The sequence below is a fragment of the Dendropsophus ebraccatus genome, chromosome 12, assembly GCF_027789765.1.
Source record: "Dendropsophus ebraccatus isolate aDenEbr1 chromosome 12, aDenEbr1.pat, whole genome shotgun sequence".
Lineage (NCBI taxonomy): Eukaryota > Metazoa > Chordata > Amphibia > Anura > Hylidae > Dendropsophus > Dendropsophus ebraccatus.
Window position 1 is genome coordinate 28923956 of NC_091465.1, and position 20645 is coordinate 28944600.

A 20645-nucleotide genomic window follows, 5' to 3' on the forward strand; every position below is an offset into this window, starting at 1 on the left:
CAGAGCGGACTCTGACTTTTCACGTAATGTTTAATTAGCACTATTTTGCCACGAATTGCACAATCTGAGTAAAATATCACTATCCCACATGTTAAAAGTTATTGGTCACAAAGAGTCTTGCTGCGATCTGAAGATACAGCTGGGGAGAAAGCGCCGCGGCAGTATGATCCACTTCTCGGCGGCCTGGTAATTTTGACACTTTAGCCTTGTAGTCTATAATGGGCCGCAGCAGTGAGAACCACTGTGATCAGTAACTTTTCTCATTCCTAATGACATGTCAAAAGTTAATCCCCTATCTAACTGGTTGACCGTTATTGTGTTGTAGATTCTGCTTTGAGCCTTCTACCTCTGAGTATTTTCAAGCTTCACAGAATAGATGTTGTAAAGCTTGTTTTACACACATACAAAGAATGGTTAGACGCTTAGACCTGCGCCATTTCCTTTAGTGAGCAGCTACTTCAGTTCACTGATGAGGACTGTGATGGCGCACCCAAACAAGTATGCAGCACCATTAAAATCAATGGAAGAGAATTGATCGGCGCTGCCCAGCATCACACCATTGATTATAATTGTGTGCTTCAGCCTAGCTAAGTGTGGCTCAGCAATATAAACTAATTGTACAAACTTCTTTCTCAATTCTTGACATTGAGTCTGATCAGTGGGATTTTTTCACATCTGTCTTTTTTTTAACGCTGTAATAGGAAATTATATTCTGTAGTTTTAAAATTCAGCACCTGGGGTCGGGGTGATGACAGATTCCTATTAAACATCTCCAGATAATTGGAACTCCATTATTTAGCACCCCTTTCTACTCAATGTAAAATCTGCACATAACACTTGTATGTAATAAAACAACTGAAAATTCTGGCACTACCCCACGTTGTGTCCACCATTTTGCATGAAAGGTTTTTCACCCACAAATCAGCAAAAGACACATCAGTTAGCTCGACTTTTAAAATCTTAATAGGATTCTGATATTGTTACCAAAAAAACAAAAAAGTTGCTGCTGGCTGCCATTGAGCGCCCCATCATAGTGTAGTAATATATCCTGCTGGGGTAGTGCACTGTAGAGAAGCTCTCTGCTGCCCTCTAGTTCTCAGTTTTCCATGTTGCTCACGAATAGAACACAACAATGTCATGCACAGTAGATTGATCTATTTGTGTATTCATGTAATCCATTAATACATTGACCCTTGCACATCTAGGTGAAGAGTTCTCATCGATTAGCTGAACACAGCAGTAGGACACTAATATGGAAACATTTGCATTTCTTCTGTTTTGTGCTTACAAATCCTGATGCTGTGTGAATGAGGCCTTATTCAGTCTGACCGAATTTATTTTCATTGGTCAGGTGTGTTCACATACTGCAGTACTCCACCAGCACACGCAGCAGATACGCAGCACATTTGATACTGTGTTCAGTTATTTAGATCTAATCTGCTGCAGTAAATACGCAGCGTATAAGCCGTGTGTGTTTGTACACTTAAAGCCATGATTAAGCACTTTCCCCTTTGGCTTCAGCTCTGCTACCCATAAAACAGGCTCATGCACAACAAGCCTTATAACCGGGGTGAGCAATATCCCACCCCTATATCCACATACTGAACCTCCAATTGTCTCTGATTTCATACGTAGATATAAGGAAGTTTTACTATATGGTGCTCTATGAAAAGTCCCTCCTGACAAGGTAACACTAAGGAAGCTAAGCTTGTTATATATAGTAATGCATATACTAATCTCCCAGATAGTAGTATAGGTAATACATGTATACAGAGCGGTCCATTTCCAGCTCGGCCCCCTCCTCCCTATCTCCGCAGCCCATCTCTTTGCACCCAGGCCCATCATATTCCTGCAGCGTTTCTGTGTTCTGTACAAATCCCTCCAGCAGCAGAACTCGCCTTAGATTGATCTCGAGTTGACAGGAAAGGCGGGTGGCTTAATGAATTAGCAATAGGACATAGATCCTTTAAGCTCTTTTGTAAGGCAGGAGATCTTCCTCTCTATGACCTGCCGGGATGAACGTGAAATACATTGGGGGGGATGGGTGTCTGCCTGAGCTCATCTAATAATTATTCTGCTGTAGCAATGTATATGTTTATCTGCTTGAGTCGTAAATCCTTTGTCTGACTAAACCATACACTTGATGTTCAGTTACTGGCCATCGCTGATATACCCGATCTATTGTATATGTACCAATATATACCTATTTTATCTGTACAGCAGGTGAACTATTTAAATTATCTAAGCACTCCCCACAAGTCATTGACCTGGTAATGCGTACCAGACCTGAACATTTTTTTTTAAAGAAATCAACTGGGGTTGTGGTCGCAAGCAGTTCTGCATTATTATTATTTATTATTATTATTTTTATTATTTTTATTATTTGTATTTTATTTTATTTTTATTATTATTATTATTACTATTATTATTATTTTATATTATTATTATTATTTATTTTATTATTCATGTTTAATTAATGTTATACATATGGGCAAACTGTGCTCTATGCAAATATGGTCCCCGTCCTTTGCGTTTATGTAAGGAAAGACACCTGTTCATCATGCTGGTTGTATATCAACTGAGAGCAATTAACTTAGCCTAATTATATTAACTTTTGCTAATTATATTTTCAGCTCTACAGCTTACCAGGAGACAATGCTCTTTGTTATGCAACAATTCAGTCAATATATTGTTGCTGTGTGGTTACAGGAGGTTTTGCTGCTGTGTGACAGGAGAGCTGACCATATAGTGCAAGCACCCTAAAGGATTCTCTGCTACTGAATGTGGATGCACAGAAGCTGTACACACACACTGTAGACTTGTCCTGCTTCGTGCATGCTCATGAATGGCTATCAATCAACTTTGAGCCATTTATGTGACATTGACAGAAAGGGAGATGCCTAGTGGCCATAGGTATAACATTGATTTCAACATAGAAGTATATTGTAAAACTGCTTACAATCACAACCCCTGTTGATTTCTTGAAAAAAAAATAAAATTGCAACAGTACAATGTGTCACAGGATCTGATGAACCCAACAATAGGGGAGAGTTAATTTTTTTTTGTAGAAGAATATTTTAGTCCTTTACGCATAGAGATTGGGTGTCGTAGTAACAGCATGGCATACACTACAAGTGCACTGGGCTATGCCATCATTGTAGCTGGCCCTTGGGAACCAATGAACTGGTACTAGATATAAGGTTCAAACGCACCAATAGAATAACCCCTGTGGTAATACTAAGACTATGTGTGAGAATGTAATATAAACACCAAACTGACACATACATGTCATACTATGGTGTGTGGATACAAGCCTCATCAAACTAGTGTATGGAGACAGAATTGTGGAGGTATTATATATCTGGTATCTTTTTCTCTGTACATTGATCAAAATATGTCTTATCGTACTGCATGTAGCATTAAAAGGGTTAAAGGAAACCAATCACTTCCCTGATGGACAATGACCTGACCCTAGTACCTTATAGCTGCTGGGCACAGCTCTCCAACGCTGTGCCCATCAGTCTTCAGCAGGCGGACATTTAAAAAAAAAAATCCATGTTTAATTCTGGGTCCCGGTAATTAGACATGAGGGCGGAGCCACAGCGGCACTTTAACCACGAGTCATCAGGGCGGTCCCTGTGGCTATTACCTGTCCCACCAGCCTAGAATGATCTCTTCCTGTTTGGGTATAGGAAGTGATCTACCAATCGAGGCTGGTGGGATGGGAAAAAGCTGCTTGGGACCGCTCCAATGATTCTGGGACCGCCCCAATAACTCTGCATGAAAATAATGACAGGTTCCCTTACTGATTTCACAGGTTTTATACTTTTATATTCACAGGAAATGTTTTTCATCAAAAAAAATAAATATATGTATATGTGTATATATATATATATATATATATATATATATATATATATATATATATATATATATATAGCACACATTGATTAAAGTTTAGTTACAATGAGCCCTGTATAGCTCTCCTCAATCCATAAGATATGTGTAAATCAATACGTACATACAGAACAGTTAGCAAATTCAATAGAACAGATGATGTTTGAGCTTCAGGATTTTTCTTTATACCTTTTAAGTTATTATGTGATGTTTGACTTTTTGGTCTGTTTGTCTTTTTGTTTCCTGCTCATCGTTGCATGCGTATATGAAGTGGAAGGTACTGTACATAACACCTGATATGTCACTTAAAAGCCACCCATGTCACATTCCTTAGTAGGTGTCTTTAACCCCTTGTGACGCATTGCTTGCAGGCCCGTATAGTGATGATGGGTTGTTAAAAAATCCAAGATCCATCATGTTACCAAACGCTTATGTTACTGGGAAAATGTCTGGAAGTTACTGAGGTGAATTAGATTGAAATGACAAATCCAGCGCAGCTTCACTTTTTCCTGTGGCATTTTCTAATTTAATGTCTGTCTTCAACCTAGAAATATGGAGAAAGTGAATAATGTATTCTCTCATTTCAATGATGGGACTCAACCAAATAGTTTGGCCATCAAAAAAAAAATGACAATAGTCTGTAGTATAGGAGGAGATGATTGATAGCGGAGACAATATCCTGCCTCTGTACAAAAATAGATACTCTAAATTGTTCTCATTCGAAATGTATTTCTTAATTTAGGCAACAGCTATCATTTACAGAGGACGGGTCTGCTGCCCCCGCGGGTGTGTGGGTAAATAATAGTAGCAGAAAAGAGAACTCTATGGGGGAGATTTATCAAACTGGTGTAAAGTAGTACTGGCTCAGTTGCCCCTAGCAACCAGATTCCACTTATCTTTCCTCACAGACACTTTGGAAAATGAAAGTTGGAATCTGATTGGTTGCTAGGGGCAACTGAGCCAGTACTACTTTACACCAGTTTGATAAATCTCCCCCTATGTGTCTATATCAGGGATGCTATTGCAAAACTTCATTTGTGGACAGCCAAAGCCTTATACAGTCATAAGGTTATTTAACTAAACCCACTGTACCAAAACCAACATTGTATAAAGGCCAAATATTTTGACCACACCATAAGCACATAATACCAATGTGTGGTGACTAAAAGTACTAGCCCATAGTGTAATTGCATAAAACCCAGTATACCAAAGACTATGGGGGAGATTTATCAAATATGGTGTAAAGGGAAACTGGTTCGGTTGCCGCTAGCAACCAATGAAGTATTTATCCCCAACTAGATTGGTAGTTGCCCCATCAGTAAACAGTTGTCCCCCACTAAGTTGATAGTTGTCACCCCACCCACACACCCCTTTGGACAGTTGCCCCCCAATGTTAAATACTGTCCCCATTATAGGCTCTCGTCATATTAAACAGTTGTTCTTAGCTAGATAGAAAAGTTTCCATGTTTAAAAAAAAAAAATTTAAACTCACCTCCTCCCCACTACCACGTTGCAAGTGCCTTTTCCTGTTAATTTCAGGAGCAGTAGGTGTGATTGATAGCCCAATAACTTTCTTTTTCACTTCACCCTCACTTACTAACAGAGGACAAAGGCGATATCATTCTGACAGTTAGGCTAGGTTCACACTGCGTTTTTGCAATCCGCTTTTTTTCATCCGTTTTTTGCAAAAAACAGATGAAAAAAAAACAGATGCATTTGTGTGCATCCGTTTTGATCTGTTTTTCCATTGACTTCCATTGTAAAAAAAAATTGATCAAAACAGATCCCTTTTTTTTGACGGACACAAAGTAGTGTCAGCTACGTTTTTTTTTCCTCCAAAAAAACCAGATCCGTTTTGATCCTTTTTTTTTACAATGGCAGTGAGTGGAAAAACAAATTAAAATGGATGCACACAAATGCATCCGTATTTTTCATCCGTTTTTTGCAAAAAATGCAAAAACGCAGTGTGAACCTAGCCTTACCCTTTAGCGCTAGTGTAACAGAGTCTGTGCAGGTGGTGGGGATTAGCAGTGCAGCAACAATGCCCTACCTCTCACCCCCCCAAGTACCAGGCAGTCAATCGTCAGAGTCAAAGTGGCCCTGTAATACTCATATTCATACAGCTGACCCTTGTTAAAAACATTCCTATCCTAAAATGGCCTCCGTTTATGTACGTACAATTGGGTACTATAGTGGTTGTTCAAATGCAATTTTATTCTTGTACCATAAAGATTTGATCATTTAACAAGTTAGGGGAAGCTATTAGATATATATTGGTAATAAATGATGAAAAAGTCACATGATGAGTGATCGGTACATGGAGTAATAATTGTAAATAAGTCCAGATCAGATGATTTGCCAGCGCTAAAGACTTCTATGCCGAAGAGATCTAGCAGTAGAAGTAATCTATGGCGTCTGGTCGACACTCGACAATGCAATCTTATTAAGGAAGAAACCTTCCAGGCCATTTCCCTTCCACACCAGTGGCTCTTGGGGTTTTCCCAGACATAAGCATATAAGATTTGGTAACAAACAGTGTGATTTCAGCTGCAGTTGTGACTTCTGTGTGCTCTTCTATTATTGTGCCTCCCCCATTGTAGTTTTGGAACAGATTCCTTTCTATCATGTGCAGGGTTTACAAATATTAAAGAAATGCGATTTTATTGTCTATTTCATCAGCTCCTTACAGAGGAAACAAAAGCATATGGATATTTACGGCAATGAACAGATGAACAGCATAAGCAATATCTAGTAACACTTGACTGTTTATAGAGTCAATAGATGACTGACTATACACGCAGCCCTATAGGAGTTACCAACCGGCCCATACTGATCCCGGCTCTCTTGTAGGCCGCCACTGGAGTCCATAGAAGCTGTAATTGAATCAATGTTGGCCATGGTACTACAGCGTCTATGGCCACCATGTGATATATATGATGGAGCTTTGTCATAAAGCTTATACAGAACTGAAAGACAAAAAACATATGTTTACATGTAATAACATGGGAACCAAATGATTGTTTTATACTAGTAAATTGAATATGTCTACAGCCCTCAATACTGTCATAGGGATGTGTCAGAAGTTTCTATTTGTGGTGGTCCGTGTGCCAAGATCCCCACCGATCACTAGAATGAAAGGGCAGATGCGCTCAGCAGCACACACACTGCCCCTTCTTTTTTGCTATAAACTGCTAATGCGAATGGTCAACAAAATTATAATGGAAGCCTATGTAATTTCCGGCAATTCTGTAACTGGAAGTCTCAAAGGTTTTCATTTTAACACCGACCTCACGTATTAGCTGCTTAGAGTGGGGATGAAGTGGAAGGGTGTGCGTGCTGCTGAGCATGTCTGCCCCTTCAGTTTAGCGATCAGCGGGGGTCTCGGCATCTGGACCCCAACGATACACACTCACTATGACATGTCAGAAGTTTGTTTAAATGATAGCTACACTTTAAGTGTATATACACTCACCGGCCACTTTATTAGGTACACCTGTCCAACTGCACGTTACCACTTAATTTCTAATCAGCCAATCACATGGCGGCAACTCAGTGCATTTAGGCATGTAGACAATCTCCTGCAGTTCAAACCGAGCATCAGTATGGGGAAGAAAGGTGATTTGAGGGCCTTTGAACGTGGCATGGTTGCTGGTGCCAGAAGGGCTGGTCTAAGTATTTCAGAAACTGCTGATCTACTGGGATTTTCACGCACAACCATCTCTAGGGTTTACAGAGAATGGTCCGAAAAAGAAAAAACATCCAGTGAGCGGCAGTTCTGTGGGCGGAAATGCCTTGTTGATGCCAGAGGTCAGAGGAGAATGGGCAGACTGGTTTGAGCTGATAGAAAGGCAACAGTGACTCAAATAGCCAACCGTTACAACCAAGGTAGGCAGAAGAGCATCTCTGAATGCACAGTACATCCAACTTTGAGGCAGATGGGCTACAGCAGCAGAAGACCACACCGGGTGCCACTCCTTTCAGCTAAGAACAGGAAACTGAGGCTACAATTTGCACAAGCTCATCGAAATTGGACAGTAGAAGATTGGAAAAACGTTGCCTGGTCTGATGAGTCTCGATTTCTGCTGCGACATTCAGATGGTAGGGTCAGAATTTGGCGCCAACAACATGAAAGCATGGATCCATCCTGCCTTGTATCAACGGTTCAGGCTGGTGGTGGTGGCGTCATGGTGTGGGGAATATTTTCTTGGCACTCTTTGGGCCCCTTGGTACCAATTGAGAATCGTTGCAACGCCACAGCCTACCTGAGTATTGTTGCTGACCATGTCCATCCCTTTATGACCACAATGTACCCAACATCTGATGGCTACTTTCAGCAGGATAATGCGCCATGTCATAAAGCTAGAATCATCTCAGACTGGTTTCTTGAACATGACAATGAGTTCACTGTAATCAAATGGCCTCCACAGTCACCAGATCTCAATCCAATAGAGCATCTTTGGGATGTGGTGGAACGGGAGATTCGCATCATGGATGTGCAGCCGACAAATCTGCGGCAACTGTGTGATGCCATCATGTCAATATGGACCAAAATCTCTGAGGAATGCTTCCAGCACCTTGTTGTATCTATGCCACGAAGAATTGAGGCAGTTCTGAAGGCAAAAGGGGGTCCAACCCGTTACTAGCATGGTGTACCTAATAAAGTGGCCGGTGAGTGTATACTTTCAAAAGAATTTTGAAAACATACATGGTTTTTCTAGATAAAACATTTAGGGTGGGGACAAGATGATGATTTTTTGTTTTTCTTGTCTCACTGTTGTTGTTAAGCTCATGAACAGCCTCCCTCCTGGTACACAACTGTTTTTTATTACATTAATTTCAGGGTACAGCACCAGAGCCCCCTATATACCATGACATAGTGCTGAAGAAAGTGCACTGGAATTGATAGGCTGACACTGTGGTTGGGGAATAGTTTTGTTTCTACAGTAGGAAAAATTGGTTATTGATGCACTGGGTTTGCAAGGTGCTATGTGAGCCAAAAGGGGGGGGGCAGCGGCAGTATCACAGCAAGAAAGGGTTACATTACAAAAGCAGTCAAGGGCTAAGCAGTAAACAGCTTATAATTATAATGACATAAAGGTAATCTGTCAGCACCCAGGCCCTACCTAAGGTGCTGACAGTGTGCTGTAGCTGGCAGTCCCCTAGTGAGCATGGTGCCATTTGGTAATGTATCTGTGGGATTGAAGGGTTAAAGTGGAGTTGTGTCTTATGGTTTGTGCTACACTCTGGCACACCTCACCACTCCTTCCTCCCTTTTTTTCATAAATAATCAATGCTGCATGGCCTAAATAGTTTAATCTCTGAGCCCAAATGTTTTGGAGCTGTGGTCAAGGGGTAAATCACCTGTCTAGAGATCACAAGTCTTTCTTTCTTTCTTTCTTTCCTTCTTTCTTTCTTACGTTCGAATCCCCTAAATGAAGTATCGGTCTTTGTTTTTTCTTCTTTTTTTTTTCTTCTCATTATTGTATAATTTTTAAAGTTTTTAAAATTCCCAATTTAGTCCAAATTAGTTTTATAATTTTGTTTTGGTTTTTTTTATACAATTATGTAAAATTAATTATGTAATCATTATTGTATTAAATGAACTGAACTAATTTGAACCTGATTAGGAATTCTTTGCACTTTTAAAAACGATACAATAAAAAAAAAAAAAGAAGAATTGCATTTCATTTCCATCAGGGGATTTAAACCAAAGAAAGACCTGCTAGTAGTCTCTAAACAAGTAATGTACCCCTTGACCCACAGCTTCAACTATATATAATTGCAGATCAGTCTTCTGTTGGCAGATACTGACTGACAGCTGAGCGAGCAGGAGGCCGAGCAGCATTAATTATTCAAGAAGAAGAGACAGTGGTGAGGTGTGCCAGAGTGCGGCACAAACGCTGAGCCACAACTTCTTTGACTCTTCATTACAGTAGGAGACCTGAGGACAAATGGCCAAAAGGCACCATGCTCACTAGAGGACTGCCAACTACAGCACACTGTCAGCACCATTACAATATGGAAAGTTTCCTGCAACTTCATGGATGGTAAGAAGTAGTAGAGAAAGCTTGCTTTACCTTTCAGTCACAGTCTGGACCCTCTGGGAGAGGCAGACGGGATCAGCTTCAGCTAACATCTACACATTTCAGACTCACAAATGCATAGCTGTAGCTAATCCCTGCCCCACATCCTGCATTCTGTCTTGGACTACCTGCTGCTAAAGTCATCAAACAAGCTTGCAGGAAGTGAGAAAACTAGGGAGTAAATGAAGCAATTTACTAATATGTTACAGACCACGTAGGTTACCAAGTGGAGGAAAGTTGTTTAACACAATAGTGACAATTTAAGTTATATAAAACATATACCGTATATACAAGATGCTGCCACTATCTCCTCCTCTTTGCTGCTTGAATTTTAGAGTTTCAAATTCCATTTAGTATAATTGTATAGTTTTAATAGGGCAATAAACTCCTGGCTAGCTGCAGTAACCAGTACTAAGAGTGTGGAAGCTTACTGCGTATGGTCTTGGTGTCCAGTAACCTCCCCTCCTTCTGAAGGCATCTGCAGGCAGCCAGAATAAGTAGAATCTGGAGCTCTGCTTCAGAAAAATGGAGCTCTGACCATTATAAAGATATGTATAGAAATAAACTGGCACGTGGTGTTGAGTGGTAAACATTTAAATATTATCTTAGCTAAAATGTGGGTGGGGGGGGGTCCCTAATAGTCTGGTAAGAAAAGAAAGGCAGCACTCCATTGTGTAGATCATTAAACAAGCGGTGAGGTATCAATGAAAGTGCAACTTTCACCTGGGGGTAATTGTGTGAAAGGATGAGGCACAACTCTCAACAAAGCCTGACCGCATCCACTCTCCATGGTCCTCTAGGGGTTATGATAACTGTAAAAACCTCCATCCACTTATATCAGGTGCACTAGACGCAGGTCTAAGAATCAATAAAGTGCACGGTGCAGATACTGTCAAAATTATTTTTAGACCCAACGCGTTTCAACCCGGACTGGTTTCTTCCTCAGGACTGTGACTCTTGAGAAAGAAACCAGCCCGGTTCTGAATTGCACTGGGTCTAATTTTATACAGTTTTAGGCTGGGTTTACACTACGTATATTTCAGTCAGTATTGTGGTCCTCATATTGCAACCAAAACCAGGAGTGGATTAAAAACACAGAGAGGATCTGTTCACACAATGTTGAAATTGAGTGGATGGCCGCCATTAAATGGCAAATATTTGCTGTTATTTTAAAACAACGGCTGTTATATTGAAATAATGGCCGTTATTTACTGTTATATGGCAGCCATCCACTCAATTTCACCATTGTGTGAACAGAGCCTTTCTGTGTTTTTTTTTAATCACTCCTGGTTTTGGTTGCAATATGAGGACCACAATACTGACTGAAATATACGTAGTGTGAACCCAGCCTTATACAGCACTGTGCACTTTATTGATTCTTTGACCTGCGTCCAGTGGACCTGATATGAGTGGAAGGAGGTTTTTACAATAACGGTCTGACGTCTTACAGTGTTAGTAAAGGCCCTATTCCACGGAACGATTATAGTCCGTATTCGGCCGATATCGGCCGCTACGGATGATAATCGTCACGTGGAATAGAGTGCAACGATCAGCCGACATCGTTCATGTCGACTGATCTTTGCAGTCGCTTGTTTTTTAACATGTTGAAAAACAAGCGACTGATATAGCAGCGATCTGCTGCCGTCGCTCCATTGAATAGGAGCATTGGCAGCAGACGCTGCTATATCCTATGGGCTGCCCGGACGATCAGCGATCACCCGGGCAGCTCCCCCGCAGCTCCCCGCCGCCCCCTCCCGCACTCACCCACTCGCTGCAGCCGCGTTGAATATCGGCGGCAGCTCGTTTGCTCCTCCCAACGACCCATGTAATAGGCCCTTAACAATTCTCACCAATTATCTTTCCATAACATAGAAAATGGTTAAGGAATCTTTGTTTATCGTGTTTCTGCAAGATAATTATTACAGTGTTATGCTGTGCTCTCAAATAATAAGAGAAGATGATGGGGGGAAGCAAACTTACTTTGCTGACTTCACCTAAAGCTGTGTAACAATATTACCGGCCCACCAGTGACAATGCTACATAGAGATAATTAATGGTGTCGGCAGGAGACTCGGAAGGGAATTTAGCTGAGTGTAAAAATTTGCGTCTTAGATCAGATCTTCAAGGACACTTTGGAGCTAATTCATATGGAAAAATAATTAAGTAATTAGGGGAACATAGAATTATGCAGTGAGGAAGTGGACCAAGTAATCAAGCAATAGGCCACTTACCAAGCTCCATGGACCAATTAAAGGGCTTAGACTAGAGATGTCTTGTGCATGTTGCATGGTTGCTGCTTTCTTCTCTTGAATCAACCTCTATGCTAATTTATCACCATCAAAGACCAACTTTTCTCTGGTCATGAATCGTCTTAGAAGTTGGTAGAGATGAGAGATACAGATTGGAAACAGACCAGTTAGGCTGATCTTCTGTAACATGTAAAAGCAAAAGACCTTTACGGGAAATGTATTTTCAACCGTATAAAGTACAAAGCAAGAATAAAAGGTGTCCATAGCCATTGAATCCATTAACGTTAATTGGCCACAGACTGCCTATTATGTTGAGCAGGCAATCATTTCCCACAGCTTCTTTAAACCTGTTACAACTTTTTAATGCTCGGTGGGGGGATACTCAGGTGATGGTGTCTTTGAAGGGATTATCTAGGATTACAAAAAAAAAATTGGATATGAATGAAACAGAGGTGTAATACCACTGACAACCTGAGAACAGGTGTGGTGCTGTTTTTGAAAGTAATCAGCTATGTTTTTTTAGTCCTACAAGACAAACACATGGCCACTTTCTTCCAGAGACAGCACTGCTCTTGTCTCCAGTTTGGGTGGGGATTTGTAACTTCTATTGAAGTGAATGGAGCTTACCACAAACCACACCTGAACTGGAGACAGGAGTAGTGCTGTCTTTGGAAGAAAGTGGCCAAGTTTTTGGAGCATTGGGTAACCCCTTTAAATCTCCCGATGTGGTCCTACTGGGCAGTTTTAGTATCAAGTATGATCTACTGTGTCTTGTGGACTCCGGGTCAGCAGTGACCTAATAAATTTTTATAATTGATCAAATAAGATCTTTTTATAAGGAATGAATACACACAAATACTATAATTTTTGACATATTCCACTTTAAAGTTTTAAGTTAACATCACATTGAACAGCAATGTAAAGAAACAGCATTTCAGCTAGGAAGACTAAGCACCCAACTAACCTCATTAATAAATTGTCAGTGTGTAGGGGGGGTTCTCATTTATCAAGTATTGCACTATGACTTTTCTAGCCATCCTGATAAGTCTCAAGTTGTCACTACATAGGCTGTCAGTGGAGACCAGGTGACATAAAGGTTGTTGTAAATGCAATGTACTGATAGATAAAATGATTGTAGTGTTGTTGCAGAGGTGGTGCTGAGCAGCAGCATGCACACCACCTCCCTCCTCCACCCCTCTTTGCCCCATATGAGAAATGTACAGAGCAAGAAGCCAAGAAGGTGGGAAAGAGAGGAGGTGTACATGCACCACCTCTATGAGATTAAAAAAAGTGATTTTATAACTTTGTGAACAGCCGTCAGTTACGACATGGGAAGGAATCGTTTGTTTTATCTCCCTATCAAAAATCTGTCCGTGTCTGCCACACCGAGCCCGATATAGAGCTAGAGATTCCCTTTAACAAAGCAAGACAAAAAATATTTATACAGCATGGAGATAAATTCCCAAAGCTAATACAGTCATACTAGTAGCTTCATTTACCTTTGGGCTCAAATCAATTGTTCTTTGTTGTACCTCAACTTCATGTTGCAACTGCAAATATTGGTAAATGAAAGTATTAGAAATAGTGTATTCTGTCCACAGCTCCTGAGAGGACTTAAGATTCTAGGCCTCAAATATAGACAGATCACTGATGCCTGGCTTTCTCCAAGCGTTAAATCTGTATAGCATAAATAATTCAAACGCAGAGTGTTCCATATAGATGTTACAGGTTGTCCAGGGAAATTTAAAGTGTCACTGTTGTTATAACTTTGAAAATCGAAATCAACAGTAGGTGTGATATAAAGCAAGTTTGCAATTTACATTCATTATTTTTTGTTGTTATCCTGCTGTAAAACCAAGCTGAACTTACCAGAAATCCAGGTCCAGTCTCCTGAAGGCAGATTTTCTGACTTTTGCTGGTTGAAAAAAAAAACAGGAATTCCGTCCAGTACAGAGAGTCACGGCTCAATGTGTCTATCACATGACTGCCTTCTCTCTGTGAGCGCTCAGATGGCCTGGGATACACAGAACTTCCTTTTTTTCTGACTGTTTCCTGTTTTTTAAGAAAAAAAGTGTCGTAAAACAAGAAATGCTGTGTTTTCCATGATAACTAAAAAAAAATAATGAATTTAAATTGCAAACTTGCTTTATATCACATCTACTGTTGATTTCGATTTTCATAGTTATAACGACGGTGACACTTTAACTTGTCTCCTATCCACAGGATAGGGGACAAATAGGAGATTACCGTGTCCGACGCAGGTACAGCATGTGACCCATGGCTCTATTCATTCCTAGGGAGCCACCTGAAAAAGCCGAGTAAGCTGGAAAGTGCTTACTTGGCTTATTCTAGTAGCTCTATTTATTCTTAGGGAGCCACTGGAAAGAGCAGAATAAGTCGGAAAGTGCTTACTTGGCTTTTTCCGGTAGCTCTACTCATTATTAGGGAGCCACCTTTTGGCGGTTCCATGGGAATCGATAAAGCCACAGGTCACGTGTCTTACCAGCAACTGTATTCATAGCAAAAAAAAAGTGACCCCCATACGGAAATCGCCGGAGGGTATGGAGGTCAAACCCCTGCAATCCCTTACTTGTTCCCTATCCTGTGGATAGAAAAAAAAGTTAATTTTCCCTGGACAACCTCTTTAATAGAAGTACTATAATTAACCCTTGGCTAGTGATATGTTTATAGTACATAGTCAACACAGAGTCCATGAAATAGATTTACATGATATAAATGTTGTCCCTCTAAAAATGGAAGAATGGTTTTGTCCCAGTTCATCCTCTAGACCAGGGATGGGGAACCTTTGACCCTCCAAATGTTGCAAAACTACAATTCCCATCATGCCTGGACAGCCAAAGCGAAGCTTTGGCTGTAGTTTTGAGACCGCTGGAGGGCCGAAGGTTCCCCATCCCTGGTCTAGATAGAGAAAACTTGTCAACCCCTATAGCTTTGAGAATGAGTGAGAAATATTGGAGAATTGATTTCTTGATGAAGGTTATTATTTTCCCGTAAATTCTCTTACAGCCTAAACGGCAATCTGCAACCTATTAAGCCAATGATATTGTGCCGTACTTAATTGTAATTAGGATAAAAGTCCTTCTCTCGAAATAGTTCATCTGGAGACCATGGATGTCACGAATCCTCCTGGAATGAAAGTTTACCAGGCAGATATATTAGTAGATATGGTATCTTTCTGGATGAGGGTTAGGCAAAGGCTAATAACTCGATCGTTGGAGACGAGCCTGGCAATTATACTGTGAGGCAGAATGGATTCTAGGTTTTTCTCCATTAGAAGTCAATTTCCTTTTTTGCTGCGAGATATTTCTTTCTCTTGGTACTGAAATCACACTGCAAACTGATTCATATCAAATTATTGTATTCCTCCATGCCATTCATTTTTTTTTTTTTTAAATGCTAATCTAAAGTTTTAACACTGCCACGTAATGCCGATTACTATTTAAAATATTAATCCGTGGACTCTGAAACTTTTCAGCTTGACCCATTATTCGAGCTGCATTTCTTTTTCTGAGCCGATTTATGAAAATGTATTCACCGCTAACGAATGGAAGGTTCTGCCTTTACTCTGTGTTGAAATTCTCCAGACGCAAGTCATTTGATATTTCTTTCACAGCGAGAAACATCGACTGTGACATTTGGGCAAAGGTGGAAACTATGCAAAGTTTTCTGATTAGCTTCATCAGCCGTCTACTCGAGACATTCATGAGGCCAGCGAGAAAAGAAGAATAATCATCATAGTTAATGGAGAACTTGCAGCCAATTGGATTTTTTTAAAGGGTTGTCTCATAAAGAAAATGGGGGAGATTTAATAAACTTGTGTAAAGTAGAATTTATCTTAGTTGCCCCTAGCAACCAATCAGATTCCACCTTTCATTTTTCAAAGAATCTGTGAGGAATGAAAAGTGGAATTTGATTGGTTGCTAGGGGCAACTATGATAATTCTACTTTACACCTGTTTGATAAATCTCCCGCAATATCTTTTTTGATGTCATAAAGAGTACCTCATTTCCACCCGTCTGATAGCCTAAGTAGAGGACTAGCAAGAAAGAGCAACTATCACCCTCGAAAATCTGGCCAGCCTTTGTCTTCCGTCATTGTCCATATAGTTCAACTATGAGTTTCCCCTCTAAAGGGGTTGGCCAAGTTGTAGTAAAATTGTTCAGTGCACAGTATTAGTAAGTGAACTCCCTGTATATACTGACAGCAGCTCCCTGTGTACCCCATAAAGCTACAATCAGACTCCACTAATTCAGGCTGTCCTGCTCTGTGGTGAGTCTGTCCATAAGATGGCTGACATGGAGGAGCATGTGACCATGCCCCGCCCCCAGTGTCCACCATAGGCATATACAGGCTCAATGGAGGACACTGGGGGTAGGGCATGGTCACATGCCTCTCCATGTCAGCCATCTTATGGACAGACTCACCATACTGCAAGACAGCACAGCCTGGAGGAGAAGAGTCTGATATTAGCTCTATTAGGAACACAGGGAGCTGCTGTCAGTAAGTGCTGTGAGTACAGTTACTGATACTGTACACTGAACAATTTTACTATAAAGTGGTCAACCCCCTTAAGTACAGCCTTCATTGATAATAAATCATTACCAATAAATGTACGACGCACTGAAAGCATGTGGCATAAATGTTTGATATGTGACGGGTCCACGACTCCACTTATCAGGTAAATCCCCTTACCCCTGCAGAAAGGGGGAGACCATACCTACATGAAATAGCCTTTTAGTTGCTGAAACTGTTTCACTACTTTCATAAACTGCAATGAAGATAATTGCGCTCCTAGATGACCACCTCTCCATCCTATCTTCTCTTCCAGGATGGCCACATACAGTAGGGGTAGGCACATAAATATGCACAATTCCTAAAGACCAATAGTACTTACCCTCTCCTGCATTGTGCTCCTACATGGCCACCTCCCCATTCCATCTTTTCTTCCAGGATGGGCCGCATAGGGGAAGGCACATAATTTGTGCAAAGTACTATTGGTCTTTAAGACTTGGCATTGTAGAGTACACGCGGCTCCTGGTTGTGCTAACCCTCCTGTGCATTCTTTTTTGCTAACTATAGGCTAGGTGCCCTATTTATGTCTATGTAACATGTAGAAGACTCTGTGTCTAGTATTAGGGGTCCAGAACACTAATTCCTGCAGTCCTCCTATTGAGTAAATTTAGTTAGTGTCACTGCCATCATAGAAAACATTCGAGATATTCAAATATTCTGATCGGTCATGGTCAGACCTGTACCGATTGTAAGAACTAGCTGAGAGAAGACCACGCTAAGCTCTGTGCCAGCAAAATCAGTTGGGCTCTGTAGACTTACATCATGAGCCCGACTGATCACGTGACACAAATCTGGGAGAGGACCGGTCAAAACTTTTCTCATATCTCTGACACGTCAATTTTTTATTTATTTTTTTTAGTGACCGTGACACCTTAAATATAAATATATTAGAACCATCCAGGAAAAGAATCCAGGGGGGCTAACTCTGTTTAATAGGACAAATTTTCTATAATGTATTGAAGTATGCCTTTCATAATACTTAAAGTGATATTCAGCATTAAAGTAACTTATTCCCTATCCACCTGAGAAGGCTATAAATGTCAGATTGAGGAGGACCCTCTGCGATCTACTTGATGGGGCCCCAAGACTTTGTTTCAAATAAAGTGTCCGCACATGTACGCCTCTGCTCCGTTCTTTGTCCATGAGTGTTGTACTTGGCTATCTTTGTAAGATCCCATTCCCATTCACAGGATTGGGGATTAGTGTTGTTATTTGGAATACCCCATTAATGGTTAAGCAAGATAGCACATGGGTACTATAGGATATATATAGGGTAATGGCTGGAGTACAATTTCTATAATCCATATAAAAGCTGTTTGCAAATTTATGCTGGTGGGTATGTAGGTTCTGGATGCATGCATGTTTGTACTGAGCAAACAAAGTCCTCAATAAGTTAAAGCGACTCTGTACCCACAATCTGCTCGCTCCGAACCGCTTGTACCTTCAGATAGCTGCTTTGAATCCAAGATCTGTCCTGGGGTCCATTCGGCAGGAGATGCAGTTATTGTCCAAAAAAAAAAAAAACTTTTATACTTGCAGCCCTGTGTCAAATTCATGTGACCTAGAGTGTCTGTGCCCTAGGCCTGCACTGCCTCTCTATCCCTCCTCTTCACCCTCATCATCATTAGGAATGCCCCAGGCAGGATTTCTCCTAATCATCACCTGTCTCAAAACTGCACATGTGCCTTAACAATCCAGCACATATACAGTATTCAGACAGGTGATCAATAGGAGAAATCTTGCCTGGGGCATTCCTAATGATGAAGAGGGTGGGGAGAAGGGACACATGGGCGGTGCAGGCCTGGGGCACAGACGCTCAAGGCCACACCAATTTGAAACTGGGCTGAAGGTTTAATGTTTAGACAAGCAATTCTAAGATCTTAAGCAAAGATTTCTGAGCGATAGTTAAAATCAGTAAACTTGGAAATTGGTTTTGCCCGATCTCTGCCTCCCATCCTCACCCTTTCATTATCTCCCATTAGCTAATACAAGAAAGAGACAGATTTCCATTTTTTAGTCATTTTGTAAGAAGTTCGTGTATCCAGACTGCGTGATGGAAATACTTAAAAATGTATGAGCCTTCAAAAGCTCCTGTGAAGTCCCCAGAATTTTTCCTGCTAAATTAATATTTGTAGATGTTTCATCTAAGACATTCATTACCAACCATTCAATAAAGACATCATTATCTCACGTGGCGCAAAATCTGATCTGACTGGGTATCTGCGGCCTATGCCTGTGACCGCGCGCGGACTGCATGCATGGTTACCATGCCCTCCATGGGGGTACTTACTTTTGGATCACAAGACTAGAGTCTATTTTTATCCTTATGCTTGTAAAGGCACAGGCAAATTTCACTCATGTATCTCCATCATATCTATAGGCTTCCACCAATAGGAAGCAAGTGGAAAACATAGCAAAGAAGAGACTTGACTCGTTGATGAAGGAATCCAAAATCCGGGACTGTGAGGATCCTAACAATTTTACAGTCACCACATTGCCACCCGCTGGGAAAAACAGCCAGAAAGCCGAAATAAAGAAGGTGCAATGCTTTGTTTTCCATATTTTCTGAAATTGCAGAATAATTGAAGGAATCTGTTCCACAGCATGTAGAAAATTGTTGTTTATTTTTTTGTTGTTGCTTGTATTACAGTAATCTGTTGTCGTGTCTTTGTTTTTGTATGCTACAATGAATGAAGACAAGGGATGGAAAACAGAATTTTTATTTATTTGCCCTTATTTACTAATGTTCAGTCCCGTTGATCTGTATCATGTTATTTTTCTGATGACTATATTGGTAAATTAAGTTATGTTAATACTTTTCTTTCTTTTTTTATGCTTTTATTCTACATCTGATGCAAAATCTGCTCTTCTATCCTCATTGAAACACCGCCTAGTGAACATCCTGTAACAGACTTAGAATCTCGGAATTCAGTCAACTCTGCACTTACAGGATGCTGCCACATTCTGGGTGGGAGAGAGTTGACTAAATTCCTTGCCACACTGTACAGCATCAAAAAAGGATTCTGTTAAAGGATGTACACTAAATAGAAAGCTGGGCAAAAAAAAAGTCAACAGAAGCAGTGACCACAGAAAGATAGGAAACTAATTTTACTACCAATATATGTTAATTTCTTATAGCTGCTTATAAGAAATTCCCCCTAATTTATAATACATAGAGCTATACACAGTACATGCTCTTGTGAGGGTGACTAAAAGCTAAGATTGATGCAAGATACATATCACATGATGGCGACTTATTCCCATACATGAATGTTAGTGTGACTTTAGTGTGTTTTAAAAAATTAATACTGACCCAACATACAGGTCATCCCCATGACTGCCTTTTATGAAGGGAGCATGTAGCAACCAGATCTTATAGAGGGGACAGTTCTCATAGGAATATTCATCAACACAAATTATATTTATGTAGGATAGGCACGATTATCCATCCATCTAAATGCTACATGCTGGTCTCTTTATATAAAGCATCTTTAATATGTTTTTCTCTATATTAATTTCTTATACTGTCTTTACAGAAGTGTAACTCCGGACCTGCAGTTGAAAGATCATCGGTAAGATGTCAAATTTACTCTTATTTGTTCAAGTCTGATTCTCTAATGGACAGTAGATTTGGATATTTTGGGGGTAGCCATCTTTGTATATGCAGGTTTATTATTTATATGTTCATTCATTCAACCTGTCTATTATAAAACTCAGCATAACATAGGTTCTTAGGCCATATAATCCTCCCATTTCTCCAGACTTCACCATATATACATGTCCTTCTCTTCTGAAAGAGGGGAATTAGCTAAGGCCAGACTCT

At 40.5% G+C, this 20645-nt stretch overlaps 1 protein-coding gene across 5 annotated transcripts in view; it reads left to right on the forward strand.

Annotated features, from left to right (window-relative positions):
• PLCH2 (phospholipase C eta 2) overlaps positions 1–20645 on the forward strand; it is a 518781-nt gene that overhangs the window by 435356 nt on the left and 62780 nt on the right. For all 5 annotated transcript variants that reach the window (XM_069948824.1, XM_069948825.1, XM_069948829.1 and 2 more), the window contains 2 exons: positions 19203–19361; positions 20359–20394. In XM_069948824.1, the coding sequence (XP_069804925.1) occupies positions 19203–19361; positions 20359–20394 (195 nt within the window). The remainder of the gene's footprint in view (positions 1–19202; positions 19362–20358; positions 20395–20645) is intronic.